The sequence below is a fragment of the Camelina sativa genome, chromosome 5, assembly GCF_000633955.1.
Source record: "Camelina sativa cultivar DH55 chromosome 5, Cs, whole genome shotgun sequence".
Classification (NCBI taxonomy): domain Eukaryota; kingdom Viridiplantae; phylum Streptophyta; class Magnoliopsida; order Brassicales; family Brassicaceae; genus Camelina; species Camelina sativa.
In genome coordinates this window covers 17113676-17136663 of record NC_025689.1, presented here as the reverse complement: position 1 = coordinate 17136663, position 22988 = coordinate 17113676, and the positions used below count along the sequence as shown (strand labels likewise).

The 22988-nt window shown below is 32.2% G+C and overlaps 2 protein-coding genes across 3 annotated transcripts; both read right to left on the bottom strand.

The window, feature by feature from the left end:
• Window positions 3936-6088, bottom strand: LOC104787093 (protein trichome birefringence-like 2). The gene is made up of 5 exons (XM_010512606.2): window positions 5352-6088; window positions 5031-5223; window positions 4746-4939; window positions 4505-4663; window positions 3936-4426 (listed from the first exon to the last, which is right to left on the bottom strand). Exons 1-5 carry the CDS (start codon window positions 6086-6088, stop codon window positions 4084-4086), a joined length of 1626 nt encoding a protein of 541 aa, XP_010510908.1. The 3' UTR covers window positions 3936-4083.
• LOC104787091 (protein NSP-INTERACTING KINASE 3) lies at window positions 12221-16170 on the bottom strand. Of its 2 annotated transcripts, none has more exons than XM_010512605.2 (11): window positions 15417-16170; window positions 14875-15004; window positions 14705-14776; window positions 14480-14623; window positions 14305-14376; window positions 14142-14201; window positions 13953-14050; window positions 13724-13861; window positions 13300-13641; window positions 12815-13206; window positions 12221-12724 (listed from the first exon to the last, which is right to left on the bottom strand). In XM_010512605.2, the coding sequence occupies exons 1-11, from the start codon at window positions 15526-15528 to the stop codon at window positions 12383-12385; spliced, it is 1902 nt and encodes a 633-aa protein (XP_010510907.1). In that variant the 5' UTR covers window positions 15529-16170; the 3' UTR covers window positions 12221-12382. The 2 variants fall into 2 exon arrangements, with proteins under 2 accessions (XP_010510907.1, XP_010510906.1); XM_010512604.2 differs by having other exon boundaries at window positions 13724-13870; window positions 15417-16167.

Here is a 22988-nt window from a genome sequence, read left to right as displayed (position 1 = left end):
GCGATCAAGTGCGTCTCCTTCGGCTTTTGTTTGGCTGATGGTCTTGAGCGCTTGCTTCATGCGCGCAAAGTTTGGCTGGTGGGAGGTGGCCGATGGCTTCACGCAGGCATGGTTTAGCCACGGGAGGTGGCCGCTGGCTTCACGTAGGCAAGGTTTGGCCGATGGGGGGTGGCTGATGGGAGGTGGTTGATGGCTTCACGCAGGCATTGTTTGGCCGCGGGAGGTGGCCGCTGGCTTCACGTGGAAAAGGTTTGGCCGCGAGAGGTGGCCGCTGATGGTGGCGATCAAGTGCGTCTCCTGTTCCATCAGCTTTTGTTTGGCTGCTGGTCTTGACCGCTTGCTTCACGCAGGCAAGGTTTGGCTGATGGGAGGTGGCCGATGGCTTCACGCAGGCATGGTTTGGCCGCGGGAGGTGGCCGCTGGCTTCACGCGGAAAAGGTTTGGCCGCGGGAGGGCCGCTGATGGTGGCGATCAAGTGCGTCTCCTTCGGCTTTTGTTTGGCTGCTGGTCTTGACCGCTTGCTTCATACAGGCAAGGTTTGGCTGATGGGAGGTGGCCGATGGCTTCACGCAGGCATGGTTTTGCCGCGGGAGGTGGCCGCTGGCTTCACGCGGAAAAGGTTTGGCCGCGGGAGGTGGCCGCTGATGGTGGCGATCAAGTGCGTCTCCTGTTCCATCGGCTTGTGTTTGGCTGCTGGTCTTGACCGCTTGCTTCACTCGGCCACCGTTTGGCCGATGGTCTTCGCCGCTGATGGTGGAGATCAAGTGCCTCTTCTCCAGTTCACTCTTCTTTGCTTTTTTGCATCAAAACAAGTCCAAATGCTCCAAATGTGATGATATTACTCTAAGAACCTGAGAGGTAGCACACTATATGCATATGCTCCTAAAACAACCTAGAATGACAAGATTATGCAACAAAACTAACCAAAAACAAGGCTTAAAACCCAACAAAAAACAAGATATCACATATCTAAAATTCCTTCTTTATTTTTTTATTTACAGGTGAGGAGAGACGATATCTTAACTTTGATAGTATTGAAACGTCAGATAAAAGTGCTCATGATAATATGATCTACACTTAGGATTTCCTAAACAATATACAAGTTTCTGGATTGTCAAGCCATGCTTTAACGTTGAAAATAGGAGCACATGTCATGTTGCTAAGGAATATAGACCCTAAGGGAGGTTTGAGTAACGGTACGAGGTTAATTATTACTCAGATGACCAATCATATAATCGAAGCAAGAGTCGTGACAGGAAAAAAGGTTGGTGATAAAGTACTTATCTCTAGGATGTATGTTAGTCCACCTGATGCAAAGTTTCCCTTTCGTATGAGGTGACGAAAGTTTTCTGTTACCGTGGAGTTTGCAATTACTATAAACAAAAGTCAAGGTCAGACGCTAGAACATGTTGGATTGTTTCTACCGAAACCGGTTTTCACACATGGACAGCTTTATGTTGCCTTCTCTCGAGTCACAACCAGAAAATGCTTAAAGGTATTAATTACAGATAAATATGGGAAATGCCAGAATAAAACACTTAATGTTGTTTTCAAAGAGGTATTTGAGACTGTATAATTATGGTTTGTAGTTGGATAATTGTTTTGGATATTTAGACTTGAATTATATTTCTTCTCTTAAATAAAGTAATTTTTAATATCTTTAACACTACCTCTATTTAATAGTCAGATATAGACTTTCACATTGGAAAAAACCATTTTCTAATTTTGACTTATTTTATATTATAAAATAAAAGATAAATACATTGTAGATGGTCTAAGAACATTTTATTAAAAAAATTCACATGATTATATTTTATTTGGTTTCAACAATGTTGTTTATAAACATATAATTGTTAGCTGTGTCATAAAATGTATATATAATTTTACATCATAACTATTAACTACAAACTTTATCTTTAATCTGTAATTATATATATAATAATAAATATTAAAAAATATTTAATAGTCAAACAAAAGGTGAGACACTAAAACGATTAAGAGGCAACGTTTAATCGTGACTGTTTGTATTCTTACAAATCTGGAATCCCCTTTTCGTTTTCGATAACAGAGAAGAAACAGGAAAAACCCTAATTGGAGAAAATCATGAGATTCGATTAGCGCCAAGGTCAAGGTCTAATTGATCTTCTTCCCGAAAGAACTAATTGGCGTATACACGCCAAGGTCTTACATTCTTGGAGTATCAGCGAGTTCTTTACAAAAAGAGTACTGCTTCTTGTGGATGTAGAGGTTAGTATCGTTAATTGAACATCATTCTTACTTAAAGTTCATTTTTTAACAATTCTTATATATACGACTTCCTACACAATTGTTATTAAACTGTGAAGAGTAACACAATCAAAACTACTTTTTTACCAAATACACTCGCTAAACTCCAGAAATATATCGACGATGTTGAATGGTATGATATTAGAAATTTCAAAGTAATCAATCCAACCATGAATGAGAGGAATACTCATCATCCTTATCAAATTAAATTCACGGACGATACCACTATGACGCTGGTCCAACAATTGAGTCCAAAGAATTACTTTTGATTCGAGTATTTGGATGATATATATCATGGAAAAATAAATCATCCCATCTCTTTCGGTAAGTGTTTCGTTAATTAATTTAATATTGATATGGTACAATATGTGAGTATAGTTAATTGTAACTTTGTGTTCGGGAATCTAGAATCTTTATAGGATTTGTTGTAACTTTGCGTATTGGTCCCTCCCTTAGAAAAGTATGAATTAAACTTTTACCAAATATAGATTTGCAACACTTTGGAAAGCTAAATTCTGTCTTTTTCCCAAATTAGTTGTCTGTGAGTGTATAGTAGATGTGGAAGATAAAAGAAGACCTGAGAGTGCCAATAATAGTAATGATGTTCTCACGTTGTTGAATGGCAGGTAAAAGACATTTACTCTACCTTTAGGACAGTTACGTTTTAAAGTTGTCTCTATTAAGATTTTTTATTAATTTGATAAACATGTAGGAATGAAACTGTGAAATGTCGTGTCAAAAACAACTACACTTCTGAATTCATGTCTAAATGGCAATCAAACGGGTGCCATCTCATATACAAATCCAAACCTTTTTTTTGTGTAATGCGGTTTGTGAAACTCGGAGAATATGAAGGTGTGTAACATAAAATAGTTCTGATATAATCATCATAAGGTAACCAATATATTAATTTTAAACTGCAAATGTTTATAAAACCACAGTTCGAAGGACTGGAGAATCACCAGGCTATGTAAGATTTGATTATGTAAAAATAACTTTATACACTTTATATATGATTATGTATGATGTTAAAATAATTTTGTTTCATACACTTTATATATTTACAAGTCTGAGTTTGCTGGACGTTATTACATAAACCATGTGATGGAGCATCAAAGTGAGAGCCCAGGGACTCAGTCATAAAGAATGGACTCAGAAATAAAGATACAGTGGCTTAATTAACTTTTTGTATATGCAAACTTTAGTATAATTTTGAATGTTTATAGTACCAAATACAATGGTCTAAATAGAAGTACATTTATGGGTTGCTTAAAATATTATTTTAATAGTCTAAACGAAATTACATATTATATTATCCCAAATTATTATATCAAGGTAATTAAAATTGACCGTAACAATTGTATTTGGCTCATTTAAAATTTTGTTACGGTCAATTTGGGCTTAAACTTTGAAAATAGCCTTTAAAATTTCAATTAAACTTTAGAAATAGATTTTAAAATTTCAATTTATATTTTGCATATGTAGACTAATACTATAAACATTTTATTAACTATTCATTTTATTATTTTAAAAAGTGAAAATAATAATATTTGATATGAAACTTTTAAAAAAATATATATTTGAACATACGAACTACTATAAAAATTAAAAAAAATTAAACAGGTTTTTAAAATATAATAAAAATTTGATTCAACATTATGAAGAATTAAATTAGTTTTTTTTTTCTATTCAGTTCTTGCCCGCACAAGCGTGCGGGTAACTCTCCTAGTAAATGATATTTCATTTGATACATTTTTACTCTACTCTACACAACAGTAACAATACAAAGACAGAGCACTACCACTTAGACGCGAGCCCGGCCTTTAACAGTGATACATACAAGAGCTGGTTCCATGTGTCCGGTACACCAGGCAAACACCAATGGCTACAATCTTGGTGTCTAACGGCCTCTCTTTTCTCCTTTTCCGTCTTGTACACCATTCTATATATGGACGGATGACCATCTTTTCTAAAATCCGTTAGTCGACTTATGTTCATGTATACCACCGGAGTTTTCATTGTATCACGGAGAATATACTCGAGAGCTCTCATCTTCGAAGGATACTTTGCCAAGTACCTCGTGTTGAAAATTGGTTCTGTTTCTTTGTGGCATTGTCCTCCTGAATTCCATGGCCCTCCTCTGTAAAATAACACCGGTTCAAATACGGTCAAGAAAACGTTTTGCAGTGAATAAAAAGTGTTTTCGATTGAGAATTACCTGAAATGTGTCACAGAGTACCCTCTAAATATGACATGGGTATGATTGCGATCGATGTTCTTATCCACCCATTTCGCCCAAGTAATGAGAGCTCGTTTATAAGCTTCGAGAACCTTGAGCCTCGTGTACACAACATCACCTTCTTGGTAATAGTTTTCTCTACAGAAAGAACATAAAAAATCGTTGGTAACTAATACACGACAAGGGCCTCTTGTTCAAGTTCTCTGTTTTAGACTCATACCCTAGCTTTGTTTTGTCATGAGTCCACCAATGACCAGTGTTAAAAATCAGTATATCAGCATCTCGATACATAGATGTCGTCTTGTCCATCATATCCAACCTTAACGTCTCCAATGTAGTCCCGTTCACGCCTTTGAAACTTGATTCCCTTACAAAAAAGGGCGAGCCAACGAAATCCACCGTGCAATTATAGTCCTGCAAGAACAAGTTAAATATCCCAAAAACATCACACACACAGCAGCTTTCATTATGGTACTACACAATCCACAGAAAATAAATATCTCACCTCGAATCTGAAAGCGTAAAACCCTTTCTTCTTGAACTCACTTCTCCCTGAAATCTCATACACTCGTTCCTTGTCCTTGAGGCTATGTCGAAGGATGCAAACAAGAGATTCCCACATGTTCCGGTTAATCGAATCTCCCACAAAAACAAGCTTCTTCCCTCTTAGCTTCTCCAGGAAATCAGTTCCATTCAACCTTTACATTCCAACATAGAGATACCATCATTGTACTACTCATCAGACAAAACTAACTACCAATCTAACTCCAAAACTCAGTTCACTCAAAAACCTAATTGTTATTAAGAACTACCAAGAATCAGTTACCTGGGAATGTCACACCCATTTGGTTGCCATCTCCATTTAACATAAGCATCATCAGGTCTTCCATTAGCGTGACAGTTGAAATCTCTGTCTATATACGGACAAGAACCAGATGGGTAATACGGCATTGTCTCATCATCAGCTCTCACCCAACTTCCATCGTAGATATCACAATCCTCAAACGAACCTCTGCTTCGATCCGTAACTACAGAGCCATTCTCGTTACTTGTGTTTGCAGGCACAAATCTACCTCCCAAATCAGATACCAAGCTCGAGCTGTTCGCCACACTTGTTGTAGCATTTACTTCGAGGGTATTTTGGTCATCTGCCAAACTCGAGTTCGTCGTAACTGTTTCACCAGATCTTTGTCCAGAATCAAAGCTTGGAACTTTACCCTCTTCAGACAAAGTTGTGTTCTTCGAACCAGCATCTCCTGTTTCTTCAGATCTTTGTTCCGGAACAAAGGTTGGAACTTTGGCATCTGGGACCGTGTCGGTGAGATTTACTACTTGAGGCTTCTCGTCAACTTGCTTGACAGAAGAAGAAGATGTGTTTAGATTGGAGCTTTTGAGACCTTGAAGCAGAGGAGAGACGAAGGGGACATTGAAGGAGGAACTAGTAAGGGAGAGAAGTGTGACGAGAAGGAGAGAAGCAGCGACTCCTAAACCGAATCTGGTCAAGATGTTTCTTCGAGAAGATAGAATCTGGTCTGGAAACAAGAGTTTCTTAGACGAATCCATCTTCTTTGGTTGGTTCGAATTCAAATTAGAGTAGTAGACAAAACATGGAGAAGAAACTTGAAAAAGACAAAAATGGTAAATTCTGGTTTCCGAGTAATGTGAAAGAGGAGGGAGAGTTTATTAGACTTTTGTTTTGAGACTTTGAGAGACTTTTGGAAAAAAAGCAGTTAACTCTCGAAGATAACGATTTCAGTTTAAAACCACCATTGATGCTTCTCAAAAGTTAAAACTCAGGCCACTTCTTAATAGTAAAATATATTATTTAATGAAGTTGTTAATGAATGTTTAGCTTTTAAAAAAATCAATAATTAGGAAATAATGTAGCTATAAACTTTTAAAATCAAATTATTAGTCAAAGAATGAATACTTTAGTTTCCAAATCCAAAACCTCCAAAATGGAGTATACATTAAAAAGGTGTCCTATGAGGCTATTGGCTACGATCCCTACTATTATTTTGAAACACAGTTTATGCACTAAACCTTTGTTTTGTAAAAAATTATAAGAGTATACCATTGGAGTTATAATTAAATAATATATCTTCATTAAGGGTAAAAACGAAATTTTGTTCATATTCTAAACGGATAAACACGCGGATCCCGGGTCGAATCTTTTAAAATGGTTTTTTTACGTCTAAATAATAAATAAAAGCAATACATTGTGTATTTTGCTAAGAAAATTCTAATAACATATTGGTCCAATGAAGCTCTAATATTTCGGAAGGTGCCAAGTTCGATGCACCTTAGCTGCAATTTTTGCTGTTTCCAATAGTAATTCCACTACGATTTTTTTAAGAATTAGTGAGAAAATCTTATTTCCACAAATAAGCGGATTACACAGATCAAATATAGCACTTGCCATATATGCTTCCAAAACATGAATATTATAGTTTCCATGTATGCTTCCAAATATAATTTAAATTACCATATTCCCATAATATTACCTTTAAATTTGATCTTGATATCTGAGTTTCTTACAAAAATATAGGAATGTATATAATTTCAAAATCCCGAATATAACTGATTCCGTGATTAGTTGTTTTATCATTCATATTTAGCTATCTTCCTGAAATTTCAGGCATAACAGATTCAAGCATTTTTGAGTAAGCTGTTACTAATATTTCCCTACTTTCCCATTTTTAATTTCTATATTTTAACGTTTTAAAGTAAATAAGATTTTTCTTTTATTTGTTATTCAAATTAAATTCGTATCCTATTTTCATGATTGATTCGTATGAGTGATTTCATTCCATATACGTAAGATATTCTTTAACTAACAATATATATACGTTGACTATTTACTCAAATTATAATGGTATATATATTCGATTCCATATGCCTCTAAAATTTCGGGAAATCTGTTGTAGTATAGCTTTGCATCCAATCAATTCATTAATTACCTATCAAAATATATTTTCATAATCCCGCTTAACTTGGTAGTAGTTCCAAATTTGATAAACTGGATTAAATGCGTGTGCAAATTATTGAAAAAAATTAGAAAACCTACTCCTTATTTAAAAATTTATATATACTCTCTTATTCCTGACTCTTCCATCACCAGCTCACATTCGCAATTTACTTCCTACTCCACGTATATCATATTAGCAATTTACAGATGTTGATCTTATATGCGAATGTGAAAAAATGGTGAGTAAGATCAGTTTTTTTTTTTTTATTGTATGTTATGACATTCAACCATTAGCACATAATCATGATTTTACATTGTCCGGATTATCTTTAATAATATGTTATTGTGTGTCTGCAGGTAACTTGGTAAATGGTAAATGGTTGCTGTCGAGGTCCAACCATATTATAATATCCAACACCATGAGTTAGAAAGGTTCGGTTTCAATTATCGAAACATATATATACAAATGTTTTCATAGTTAGACAGAAACATAACTCTAATGATCTTATATGAATGCATGTGGTTTTAGTATTTTATTTGGCAAGTACAAACTAACTAAGCAACCCAACATTTTAACAAATATTGCAAACGAGGTGACAACAAAAAGCATAAACGTAGTTAAGTTTCATTTCCTATTTAAAACTATGTTGGTAGTTTTTTTTGTTTAGGTTATATCTTTCTTATTTTTTCTTTGTATTTCTCTTGAACATAAGCAGACAAAATTCATGAAAAAGCCTAATATACCGAGAGGTGATAAAGATGAAGACCACAACAACAAAAAACGTCAACAACGTCGACAAGGTTTTTGCTAATTATAATAATATATAAAAAAATTAAATTATTATGGTTTATATGATTTTTAAGGTATGCTGTCACTGTGGAAGCAGGGATGTGTGAGTCGAGGAGCCAAAAATTTAAGGTGAGTCGTGAGCGAAAATAACTATTTCAACCTTTGTCACACCAAATGTTCACCCGATAGTAATTGCGACGGATGCCTTTGATGTTACTTCTGCCAAAAATTTGGTCATTCCAATCATATATCAAATTTAGTCAACTATGTATTAAGCAAATTTATCAATAAATTTATCTTCTTCCTGCTTAGTGTGTCTGTGCATTTGTTCTATAAACACTAATAATATTTGTCCCCTATTATCTCTTGGGTATTAATAATATTTTTCTGTAGTAACAAATTAACTTATTAAATTTTAGTTCATGTATCTATCGTAAGCAAATAAATATATATATTCGCATAACAAATTAACAACCAAGTGAGTCAATAAACAAAAGTATGATTCTCTAACAATTCATTTTCAGATCATCAATTTTTCAGATGTCAAAAAGAGTGACACCAAAAATTTTGTATTATAAATATTATACCAAATAAATATATCTATAAATATAATCCAGCAAATCCATGATCAATAAGTTTTACAACTTAAAATTAATAAATTTATTAAAACAAAATTTTTCTAAAATATATTTACAACCAAAAATTCTTACCCGTATATTACCATATTATATTACCGGATACAAAAAATTAAGATAACAAGGGATGGGACGGGATGGGACAAGACGAGAAGATACTGGACAAGACAAGACATGTTTCCAATTTTAAAATAGATACGTCTAGGTTATATACATGCAATAATCCAACTAAAATTAAATTGAAATATGATATTTGGATTTAACACTCCTAAGTAAACTATGAGAAATATTTTGATTAGTTTAAAAATTATACATGTATATCATTAAATATCACGTAATTATATGAAATAAAAAATAAGAAAAATTCAGTTGTAGATATGACAACAATAAGTTTTATCTCTATGATATTATTATTTTTAAAAACATTAATAGAAAACTGTTGTAGAACGGGTTAATTATTTTATCACTTTTATACGTTAAAACTGAACTTACAATTATTTAAACAAATAACTATATAAATCTTTTATTTTAATATATCAATGTTAAAATGATAATAAGATATGTCAATTAAAGTATAAAACCAAATTTATTAAAGAATTTTTATTAAGATTAAAATTATACTGTTCAACCATTTAAAAACAAACATTAAACTTTACAATTTATGTTACCTACTATGTAATTATTTAAAAGAAAAAATTTATTGGACATAAAATTTCTAACGGGATGGATCGAGACGGGATGAGATGAGACTGGACTGGACGAGATTTAACACCCCATTAAAAAATTACTTTAACATTTTCAACAAAAGCGGGCTTTGCTTGATTATTATGGATGGATTGTAAAAAATTAATATTTTCCACGTGATGAAGATGATGATCATGTTTATTTTTGGTATGAGTAGCGATATTCTACGTATACACTAAAATATTGACAAAACACCGTAAAAGAGTGGCCAAGTATTTTTTTTGGAAAATTCTAATATTATACAATTAAAATTTTACAACCTAAAAGGGTTTATTATTTGTCTGAATATATGTTTTACCAGTGTGTTTTTAAGTAATTTAATTTACTAATTAAGTGCATATACTTTAAAAAATAATAACTAAATTTTGAGAAAAGGTCCATTCTATTTATGGTATTAAGACGAGAAATAATATGTAAACTGAAACGGGTAATTCACATAATGAGAACCAATATATTGAACAATTTTTTTAAAAAAAGTGTCATAAATTTTAGATAAAAATAGGAAATTAAAAAATATAAGTATATAAATTCAAATGTTAAGTTTTCACTAATTTTGATATGGATGCGACATGTAACTAATTATTTTGGAACAGGCAATTTTAAAATTTTGGTATTTTTGAAAACAGATATATAGTTTTTGAAAATTATAATTTTTTTGATAATTTCAACTAACTAAATAAAAAAATATTCAAAGAAAAACTCTGGTATCCCATTTTTATTTTTTACCCAATCTCTTTTAGTAAACATTGTGTAGCGAGTAATAATTTAAAAAAGAACGAACATAAGACGAAAAATTATGATTGATACGGGACGAGACGGGACTAGACGAGACGGGATGAGATGAGACGAGAGGGGATGAGTTGGGATGTGAGGAGATGGGACATGAAAGGACGTATTTCCTATTCCAAAGTAAATACGTTTAGGTTTATTTTAAAAATAATCACATGAAAACAACACAACTTTGCTACAAAACCTGGATTAATATAATTCTTAGTCAACACTTGAATATTGTGTCCCGTGCTGTAGCACGGGTTACTACCTAGCCAAAAACTAATAATTAAATTAATTTAATTTAATTTACTACATATACTTAAAGAAATAATAATTAAATTTTGAGAAAATTTTCTGTATATTTATGGTATTAAGACAAGAAATAGTATATGTAAACTGAAACAGGTAATTCAAATAGTGAAAATCAATATATTGAACAATTTTTTTAAAAAAAGGGAAAGAAATTTTAGATAAAAGTACAAAATCAAAAAAATACTGGTAGAAAAATTCAAGTGTCAAGCTTTCACTAATTTGGATAAGAATTTATTATGCGACAGTTAATTAACCACTTTGGAACGAGCACTTTGAAAATTTGGTATTTTTGAAAACAATTATATACTTTTTTAAAACTATAATTATTTGGATAGTTTCAACTAACTAACAAAAAAAATATTCAACGAGAAATTTGGTATCCCATCTAATTTTTACCCAATCTCTTTTAATAAACATTGTCTAATGGATAATTATTTAAAAGAGAACGAACGTAAGACAAAAAAAAATTGGATGGATATGGGACGAGACGAGACGATATGAGATGAGACGAGACGAGATGGGATGAGACGAGACGAGACGAGAGAAGATGGGTTGGAACATGTGGAGATGGGACGGGACGGAACGTGCATTTCCATTCTAAAGTAAATATAATCATTAGTCATTTTACGAATTTAAAATTTATTTGAAATATTTGTCCCGTGCTGTAGCACGGGTTACTACTTAGTATTTCTATGAATGTTGGAAGTCTAGTGAATATAAAATAGTGCAGGTAACGAGAATTATTTCATTAGAGGAAAAAGCTAACAATAATGGAGGAGGTGCTAATTTGTAGTATAATTTTAATTACTAGTATTAATTCCCTTGATAATTTTTAAGGTATAATTAGAAAGTTAATGCGGATCGTGGTAATGGACCAAAAAATACGTGCAGAGTGGCACCGACTATGTCTAACCACACGTGTCATAAAAAGGAGTCACGAGACTTTGGACCGACATCATTCTCGTTTACTGCGATTGCTTATAGCCGCGTGATCTTCTTAACGGTCTCATGTGTGTGTGGTCTGAAGCTGTAAGTGCACGCCTTCTGTCGTCACAGTGGAAATAGTCTCCACGTTTACTACTCTACTTGGCCAATATTTATTTGTTCATTCATGTTGTGGAGAGTACAAAAAGACCATCCTAATTCCTTTGTTCGGTGGTTTTGTCGCGTCGCCAAAAATTAGGTGTGTGTGAGGCATAGTTGTGACTTGTGAGTAACAACTATATTCTTGGATTAAATGCTTTGACCGGATAGAATTCGATTCTTTTGGACCAGGTCCTCTTTAAACCGATATGATTCGGTTTTGGAATATTTATTTGGTTATGGATGAGTGTGTTATTTTCTTGGCTTACTCAGTTCAAATTTCAAGGGTTTTGATTTTGGAAAATGAAGTTAAAATTTTGTTCAATTTGATTTAATGTTTATAGACAATTCGGTTCGATTTTTATGCCCTATCTATGTCCAAAATTTAAAGATTGATGTGTTAGTCTAATCAACATTTTCTATTGCATTTAACTTTTTTTTACATAAAATTACACTCAACTCCACATTTTATATCAATTATAAAAAACAAAAACAAAAACAAACCAAAAAAAAAAAAAAAATGAAAACAAGAAAAAGAGAGTTACATAAATTAATCATCTAGGACCTGAGAGTTCAATGGCTTCTACTACAAGAGACGATTCCTGGATATAATCTGAGTAATACCTAACACGAGGAGATGAACTCATCATCCCCGGTGGCAACGGCGGTGGTTGCGACTCCCCAGTACCGTTCTGCGTCGCTTCCCACCTCTCAGCCAAGCCGTCACCTTCAAGCATTTTCATAACTTCTGACATTTTTGGTCGATGAGATGGATTGAACTGAGTGCATAGAAGCGCCACTTGAACGATTTCTTCGAGCTCTACTCTATCAAACTTGTCATTAAGTTCTTTGTCAATTAGTTGCTTTAGTTTCCCTTCTTGATGCAGCTTCTTCACCTGCCATTTTTAAACAATCTCATTTCCTCAGACACATAAACCAAAACCAGAATAGGAAGTGAATCAAGAAACAGAGAAAAAGGGGCTTACCCAGTCAAGCATTACACCTTTCTGGTGTGAGGAACGGCCAAAGTCAAGAGCTTTCTGACCAGTAATGAGCTCAAGGAGAAGTATACCAAAGCCAAAGACATCGGTCTTCTCTGACGACTGACCCGTAGATAAGTACTCCGGTGCAATGTGGCCTACAGTTCCACGAACTGCAGTTGTGACGTGTGAGTCCCTATGGTCTAGAAGCTTAGCTAACCCAAAATCACCAACAACTGCTTCAAAGTCCTCATCCAACAGAATGTTAGCTGCTTTCACATCCCGGTGTATTATCTTTGGGTCGCACTGCTCATGTAGGTACACTAGTCCTCTAGCTGTCCCAACCGCTATCTTCTTCCTTCTTGACCAGTCTAATGCTGGCTCTCCCCTGATATTATCTAAACAAAAATTGCAGCAAGACTGAACTATTACAAACTTGCAAAAGGGCGCAAAGAGATTTAACAAATTTGGTTTTGGAAACTGCATTATACCTTTTAAGCGTGATGCGACGCTCCCATTTGGCATGTAAGGGTAGACTAATATTCTCTCCTGGTTGCTACTACAGAAACCGCGGAGCCTGAGGAGATTTCGATGAAGAGCCAAACTTATAGTCTCTACTTCTGTCTGAAACTGGACTTCTCCACCCGCAATGTTACAGTCTTTGAGACGTTTCACAGCTACCAAAGATCCATCACTTAAATGGCCTTTGTACACAATCCCATAACCGCCTCTTCCAAGAATGTTCTTCGAGTTAAAATGATTGGTCGCGGATCTAAGCTCTTTGAATGTATACCTCTTCAAGTGTCCTAAACTCACCTCTGGATCATATTGTTCTGCAAATTTTTCACCATCAAGAAGTAACTGTTAGTCTTTCCAGGCACAAGAGCAAAGCTGAGAAAATTTCAAGATACCAACCATTGACATCAAAAAAGATTTGCTTGTTACGGCGATATCTCCACCAAAGAAACATTCCACTTGTAAAGAAAACAAAAAATGCTGCACTGAAGCTTGCGGCGAATGCAAGAGCAACGTGATGGCTATTGGTATGAGTTCCTGATTCATCTAAAACAACCAAAGGAGTAAGCGAAAAGGTCCATTGACGCAGAAGAAGAATAGGGATCCATGAGAAGCAGACGGCTAATACCTGGTGGACCATCTTGTGGAAGTGTGAGAGGCTCAGGAAAGACAGCAGAGCAGTTTGAAACAGCTTTTGGTCCACAGATTAACGCATTTCCAATTACCCTTTCGTCCAGAAAACAAAAAAAAACGATGGTGAATCTTAGTTTCACTTCAATGGATAGGTAAGTTCTTGGATAACTCTAGTAAAACTTACTTGAAAGTCCTGGCAGAAACTTTTGGTAACGAACCACTAAGATTGTTATACGAAATGTCACTGCACAATAAGAATCAATAACAAAATAAGTTAGTAAATACTCTTCCAATGTATTTTATTTTGGACTGTGAACAATAGAAAAAGCAGAGTTTTAGAGACATACACTAGAGTGAGTCCCTCAATCTTGGATAGAGACTCAGGGCAAGTTCCTGTAAGACTGTTATTGTTTAACCGCCTGAAAATGGAAGTGAACAAGAACGGAACAATAAAACAGTGAGACTTAAACTGGAATTTTTATAAACAAAAGAATCATTGTGAAACCGTAGAGGAGCACTCACAAGTAATTCAAGTTCTTGAGTTCTCCAAGTGAGGCCGGTATCTCCCCGGTGAATGAATTGTTCGAAAGATCAAGTGTCTGAAGCTTCTCCAACCTCCCAATCGTTTCGGGAATTGGACCAGTGATTGCATTGTTTTGCAACAACCTACACCACAAAACCTTAAGCTCAACAAGAAGCAAAACTAAAGAACAAGAATCAAACATAGCAAAGACTATAATAACTTACACAGATTGTAGATGGGTAAGGTTTCCGATTCTAGGAGACAATGTACCAGACAAGCTTTGGCTAGGAAGTCCCCTGTTTAGTCAAGAAAACAAAACAAGTCTCAGAGATCTCTCCAGTCTTTTTGTCTTGTGTAATAGAGAGAGAGAGAGAGAAGAGACGAGAAGACTCACAACATAGAGACATAGCCATCAGTGCAACTAACCATTCTCCAACTACAAGGATCAACTGAATTCACATCCCAATTCTCAAGAACATTGTACGGATCATTCAACTCGTTCTTCACAGCCACCAAGGCCGTCACTGCTCATTTCAGACAAACAAAAAGAAAGAAACTTTAGATAGATAGAACAAATCTAGCCTCAAAAACTCATATGAATTCTCTTATCCCTAAAGCTGCATTTTTTTTTCGAAATTGTAATCTTATCCAAGAAAAAACCAACAAATCCTTATAAATGAACTATCTGCAGGACTGTTCCACAGAGAAAGAAGTAAAACTTGAGTTGCTATTGGGTACAGGCGTACAGCTTGAGATATGAGTCTGGTGAGCATTTAAAGCTGTGACATTTATTATCCACTAAAGAAAACAAAAAGAACCAAATCCATTCCACACACACAAAAACATTCACCAGAATTTTCGGAACAACTAAGAAAAAAAGATGATAAATTCACAGACAAAACTCCAATCTGAGATGTCTCAAAGAAGAAGACTCACCTTCATAGTTTACACCAGTAGGAGAAAGTGTAGCAGTAGAGACATCAAACAGCCACACTAAAACCAGAAATCCTAATCTCCAAACGACCAATCTTACACCGTCCATGACCATATATCCCTCTTCTTAAAGTAATCAACTTTGGTCAGGGAAAAAAGAACACAAAGTTTCAGTAAACCCACCAACTCATCTTTCTCTCTAAAAATGCCTTAGCCTTTTTGTCTATTTTCAGACACAGAAACTACTTTGAGGCAATCTCACTCTTTTTCCAGTAATGGAACCTCTCTCTTTTTTCTTTTTTTTTTTGTTTCTGTCTCTGAATCCTAATCAAATGGAGTGAATAGAGAAAACCCAAATTGAAAAATGACTTCTTGCAAAACACTCAGCTTTAGGAAAGAGAGAATTTTTGAAAGAAGCATTAAGAGAATGAGTGCTAAACGAGCAGTGACAAGAGAGAGAAGAGAGAGAGAAAGAGAGAAGTAAATAAAGTAAGAAGAGAGAATTTTCCCGAGAAACCAAGCAAACAAAACCACCAAAATGCTCTGAAAGTCTGAGAATTTTTTCTAGAGATCTGAGAAACAAAGCTGAGCTATTGAGTGATACTAATGCCTCTTGGTTTTTTTTTAATCATTTTTGTTACTTTTGTGGTAATTATTGAATAACTACTAATCTCTCTCTCTATAACATTCTTTCAAAAGGTTTGTTTCTAATTTCCACACCACTATTACCAAATCATCTAATCTCAACTGCCTACTCTCTCACATTATTCTCACACCACTAGAAGAAGAAAAAAGAAAAGAAAAAGGAATTATAAAATAAATAAATAAAGTAATCAAAAGGAAAGGGACCAAACAAGCATAAATCCAAAATGAAAATGCCAAAAAATCCACAAACACACACAGAAAGATACTGACAGAATAACAAGAAAAGAAGAGACACTCTGTTTTTCTACCTTTTCTTTTTTAATTTTATCAAAAATTACTGTGAGGGAAAAAAATAGTACATTTTTAATATGTTTTCATGATTTTCAGTTTGAATTCTTTTTCATTGTTTTTGCATTCGGACAGGTACTTCAAGAAAACACCTTTTTAATATACAAAAATGTGATTAGATTGAAGAGATGGGTCAGAGAGAAAGATAAAAGAAAAAACATAAGAATAAGGACCTTTGTCTCTCTCTCTCATCTTTTTTTTTTTTGCTTTTTAGAAAAAGTTACAGAGCAAAAAAAAAAAAAAAAGGTCCCTTTTGTTGGGCAGATCACGTTCATGGCCCTGTCTCCTATCTTGTTGGCTTTTTCGGGCTTCAATTATTTTTTTCAAACCTTTTTTGAGTTTTTTCTTCATTACAAAAAGAATTATCATTTCTAATAAACACTTTTAAAAAGATAACTTCACTTAAATATACGAAAGTATTAGCGTAGACGAGACGATATTAATTTTATACGAAATATATTTCACCAAGTTTTATGTTTTGCCTACTCGGGATGGCTAATTTTGTTGGTAAGAAGAACTTGGGATGACTAATTTTTGGGTGAGAACGTGGGATAGTAATAGATATTGCGATCTCCTTTCACCCGCGACTCGATGAAAACAAAATATACCAGAGGCCAGAGCTATAAGTAAAAAAATGGGCCATGCATGGTCAATAGATGAATGGGCTATGCTCAATAAAAAAAAATGGCCAAATTTGTTGAGCCATGTCTAAATCCGGATTTGTCAAAGACTATGATCAAAGGCATATATAATATCACTTCTACATCGAGTCTGAATCGGATGCATTATTTTGTTATCGAATTAACCGAATGTGTCCCATACTCACATAGTCACATTATCGGTATAACTCTAGATGAGCCAATCTGCATGTTGGTGACATGGAAAATTGTTTTTTCCCTCCGTTAGAGATGTTTTTAGTTTCTTTTTGTTTAACTCTATTTTCTTTGATTATGCTCATAAGTCAATGGAAAAAAAGATGGAGTGGTGGTTGTAGGAACTCGGAAGTGTTGGTAGCCAAAACATTATCGCCATTCCATACTAAAACAGTTTTTGGAATTTTCTACTAAGATAGCAAACGTAAGACAAAACTGGATTCCACAGATTTCACAAAAATAAAATTATCAAAAACTTTGATAGGAGAACTACGAATTTTTAGAAAATAAACCATTGTAGAATCTTTAATGATAGTAGATTCTGCTACACTTTCTAGCCAAAGACTAGCTTCAATAGTAGTAGATTCTTTAATGGAGAATGATAGTAGATTTCTACAATGGAGTGTTGCCTGTAGGTAGCCAAAAGTTTATTGCTATATTAAAACAGTTTCACGAGTTTCTACTAAGAAAACAAATGTAAGACAAAACTGGATTCCATAGATTTTATACACAAAAAAAAATCAAAATTTTCAAAGACTTTGATAGGGTTAAAAAATGATTTTTTAAAAAACCAAAATCCAAAACAATTGTAGAATCTTCTATCATTGAAGGCGGTAGATTCAACTATGGTCTTTGGACCTTTAAAATCTACGGACCATTGTAGAACTACAGAACCTACTACCATTGGGTAAGGATGACAAAAAAAAAATTAGTAAAATGGAGAGTGATCCCTTGTATGGATTTTGGTTACTTTGATTTTATTTACTTTGTAAACTATATTAATATTTTGAAATATATTTTTTGAAGTTTAGGAAAAAAACAGAGATTTTGTATAGTAAAAAATCATATTTATGAATATTTATAATATTCAATAAATTATACGGTTTAAGAACAAAATTAAACCGAAAAACTACTAAAATATGGACACTTGTATAATCAAACTTATTACTCATTCAGATTTGAAATCATTTTAGTTTCTTTTATAACATGATTTTGAAACACCAACAAAATGGTAAGCCCATAATATATGTTTATTTCATACATTTTTCTTCAGTGATTGAGTAATATACCCATTTTAAAAATTCAAATCACAATACATGCAAACTTTTTTTATCTACAACATATAGTCACAAGAATGGGGAAGATTTATGTAGATTTCTTTACTTTAGTTTTGAGCTGGATTTTGTTTCATTTTTTTAATATGAATATTTATAAATATTCATATTTATACTAACAAATTTAGTATCCAATCATATTTATGAATATTTATAATATTGGATACTAAATTTGTTGCTTGAAAACAAATCCAAAAACCATTACAAAATTTACTACCATCCCTTCTTTTTTTAATAGTAAATTTACTACCTTGGCATTCAAGGTATAGAAGTTTGACTCCTTTGTGTATATATATACTAGAAGTAGACTCGCGTGATGTGAGAGATAACTTTATAATAATTTTAATATATTTTAAATTTATTAAAATATTTAAAACTTTATATTTTGTGTTTCGATAAATTATCTTATGTTTGTTATTTGTTTTGTTTTTAAATAAGTATTCTCAGTCACTTAAAATGAATGACTATTGATTAGTTAAGCATTAAACTGAAAATTTATGTTAATATGAAAAGTTACTTTAAAATATTTAGTCTGTATTCCATAATATATAGAACTCATCATGTTTTGATGCACAATCAAGACGTACAATCATTTTTTACGTTGGAAAAAAGAACATTGATTACATATAAAATAAAATGCGGATGAGCATGAACATTATGTGTTAGTTTGTCCACCACTAGGTTTTGAATCCATGCTACGCGTTGGTTTATTTGATATATTTTGATGAAAATTATATATGATTGAAGACTTATCATTATATAATATCTTATACAAATTTAAATTAGTATTAAAGAAAAAAAATTTCAGATACACAACTTTTAAAAATATAAAAATCAGTTGTGTTATAAAATATAATCTGATAAAAAAATCATGAATTTAAATCGACGTCTAAGTGAGGCGGATCAAACTAGTGACCTGACATATCCTAAACCATTTATTTGACCACCAGAAAAATGAAACAATTTTATAATCATGAATTTATCTCGTTTTTATATTTAATTGATCTCTACAACCTATGTTTTCATGTTTTTTATTCAATGTTTTCTTATTCTTTATATTCTTTCTTGTCATTTTGATTTTTATAATAAACACGTGGTAGAGGTGAGTGAATGTATTTGATACTTTTGCAGTAAAAACTCTAAAACATGAAAACATTGGTGGTAACGATGAGTCCAAGAAAATAAACATTGTTTATAATGAATGTAATTGGGATTAGCTTAGGGTGATCTTTGAATCATTCAACTTGATAAACACGTGGTAGAGGTGAGTCTTGTTAAATGCGTATTGATGAAACTTGAACACATGGTCAAATCCCATTGCCTTGTTCTGCTTACGGGTAAGCACTATCATCACATCATCAACAATCGATCATGGGTAGGAAAATTAATGGAAAATATGAGAAGAGAAATTAGATGTTAATTATATTTTAAGAAAATAATTAAGACTAAATTGTGTAAGAAAATAAAAACTAAATTCGGATAAATCACATGGCTTTGGAAACCCATATTATGAGATATATATCACCTAGACGTCCAAATCTTCCTCGTCTCTAAATCCTACCATCGCAAAACCTTTCTCATAAGAAGTCGTAACCTATAAATAAAATAAAGAACTATGGAAATGGTTATCATAAAGAAAGTTAATAAATACATACAAACACAGTTGTAACGTTAAGGAACAAATTTAAAGTAATAAATGTAACTCCCATGATGTTTGAAAATTTTTTTAAAAAAATCTTTCATCATATGAATATACTTTAATATATTATATGCAATACAATTTGTATTTTACAAAAAAAAAAAACACACAGACAAAACCTATGGTATATTTATTCTTTGAAAAGTAACCATAACTCCCATGATGTTTAACCAAAAAAAAAATTGAAAAACCTCTCATACTACTACAAATTTATCTATAAATAGCTATAAAAAATTTTCACCAAACATCATATTCTACCTCTCACATAATTTTCTGAATTTTGTAATATTTAACTTTTTTTCTTTGTGTGATATTTGTAAGTTTTGAAATAAATAAGTTTAGTCAAAATTTTGGAGCATATATAGAAGTGAACATGTGAAATGTGGTTATTCATTAGAAATAGTTAGATGAAGAAGGCCTTAGGAACATAACATATTCTCACTTGTAAATGTTGGTAAATGTTGTTTTGAATGACTATTTTGTATATCAATATAGTAATTTGTTTTTCTTTTTATCCATTTGATTATTTTTAATATAAACATTTTAGAACATAATTCATTAACTCTGATAGATTTTATATCTTAGTCACAATATTTATATTACTTATTACCCATGTTATATTTTATACAAGTGTGTTTGTATGTATTACCCACCAAAATGAGTTTAAACAAATATTAACTGTTTTGAATACGAAAAAATATCATATTTTTTTATATCTTAAAATTATTTTATAATAAATTGATTTGATCTTTTGGCACAAAAACTGTGAAATAAATATTATAATATTTTTTCAACGAATAACTTTTTGGTTAAACATCATGGGAGTTATGGTTACTTTTCAAAGAATAAATATACCATAGGTTTTGTCTATGTGTTTTTTTTTTGTAAAATACAAAATGTATTGTATTTAATACATTAAAGTGTATTCATATGATGAAAGATTTGTTTTTAAGATTTTTCAAACGTCATGGGAGTTATATTTTAAAGAATTAATATGCAATAAATTGTGTTAATGATTACTATTAAAGAAAGAAAATATCATACTTATTGTTTTATATCTTGAAATTATTTTAGAATAAATTGATTTGATCTTTTGGCACAAAAACTGTGAAAAAAATATTATAATATTTTTTCAACAAATAACTATTGTAATATTATAATATTTTGAAAAAGATGCCTACCTACATTAAATATGGGAGAATGCATGATTAAGACAGCTAACTACATGAAGTAAATAATCTAACGACCATCAAATTATATTTTCCCAAAATTATGATATTAATATTTAAATCTTTAATTATCAGAAATTTATTTTGTCCAAAATTATAATATTAATATTTAATTCTTTCTTATTTTCAAAATTATAATGTTATGATAATTATATAAAGTATTGATAAATGATATCTACATATAATTATTAAAGGACATTGCATGTCAATATATTTTTAAGTACAGAAATATCATTTAAATTTAGTGAATATGAAAATAATTATGTAATTTTGAGAAAATGAATTAAAAGAATTTAATAATTGAGAAGTGAGGACAGGTGTTGAAAATATACGCTGCCAAATGTCGTCGTGTTATGCAAAATTAGGATAAAACCTTCTCATATATTAATATTTAATTCTTTCTTATTTGCAAAATTATAATGTTATGGTATAATTATATAAAATGTTGATACATGATATCTACATATAATTACTAAAATGACATTGCATAAGCGTCAATATATTTTTTAGTATAGAAATATCATTTAAATTTAGTGAATATAAAAAATACTGTATGTAAATTTGAGAAAAATGAATTAAAAGAATTTAATAATTGAGAAGTGAGGACAAGTGTTGAAATATACGATGCCAAATGTCTTATACAAAGTCAAGAGAAAACCTTCTCATACTATATAAGATGTAGGCATGTTCCAAAAAATAAAAATAAAAATCATTCAAACAAAATGGCTTTGTCAAACTTTCACCTTGCAGCCATTCTGTTCATCACATATTCTCTCCTATTCACTTCTCAGGGTAAACATCTTATACATCTTCTTCATTTTTGTTCTCTATTTTTTTCTTAGTTCTTTATAAAATCTCATTTTCACTTGAAAGTTTTGTTGTACACATAATTTATAAACGTGATTTTATTTTTCTAACAGAAATTCACACATACAAATTGTAGAACAATACATAATTTCCTATTAGAAAAAACATAGTACACTACTTATGATCACTTTGTGTTTTGGGTGGAAATTGATAGTATTGAAGGCAGACGATATCAGGCCTGGAGTGTGTAATTTTAGAGGTTCATGCCATATTGACGACGACTGTAGGAAACGATGTGGACCGCCTAAGTTCCCAGATGATACTACAGGGATGTGCATGAGAAATCCTCTTGGTACCGGAGATCTTTGTTGTTGTAGTTTTGGTTAGAAAAAATATTAATATCATCATCATATGAATGTAATAAAGTGGAGTATTATCAAGAACTGCACTATTCTCTCTAATACCATATAAAATTCTGAACTTATTTATTATACTACATTTTGAACCCACATTACGCGTGGGTTTATTTGATATATTTTGGTGAAAATAATATATGATTGAAGATAGTTATGAAATATTATCTTATAGAATAATTTAAATTAATATTAAGGCCAAACTTTTATTTCCGATACACCAAAATTTAAAAAAAATATAAAATCAGTTGTGCTAAAAAATCAAATCTGATCAAAAGAATCATGGATTTTAACTGGACGTCCAGGAGAGGCGGATCGGACATTCGAACTGGTGACCTTGCATATACTAAACCATTTTTTTACGGCCAGACAAACGAAACACTTTTTGAATCATGAATTAATCTTGGTTTCTCATATTTAATTGACAGCCACCATCTTTGTTTTCAC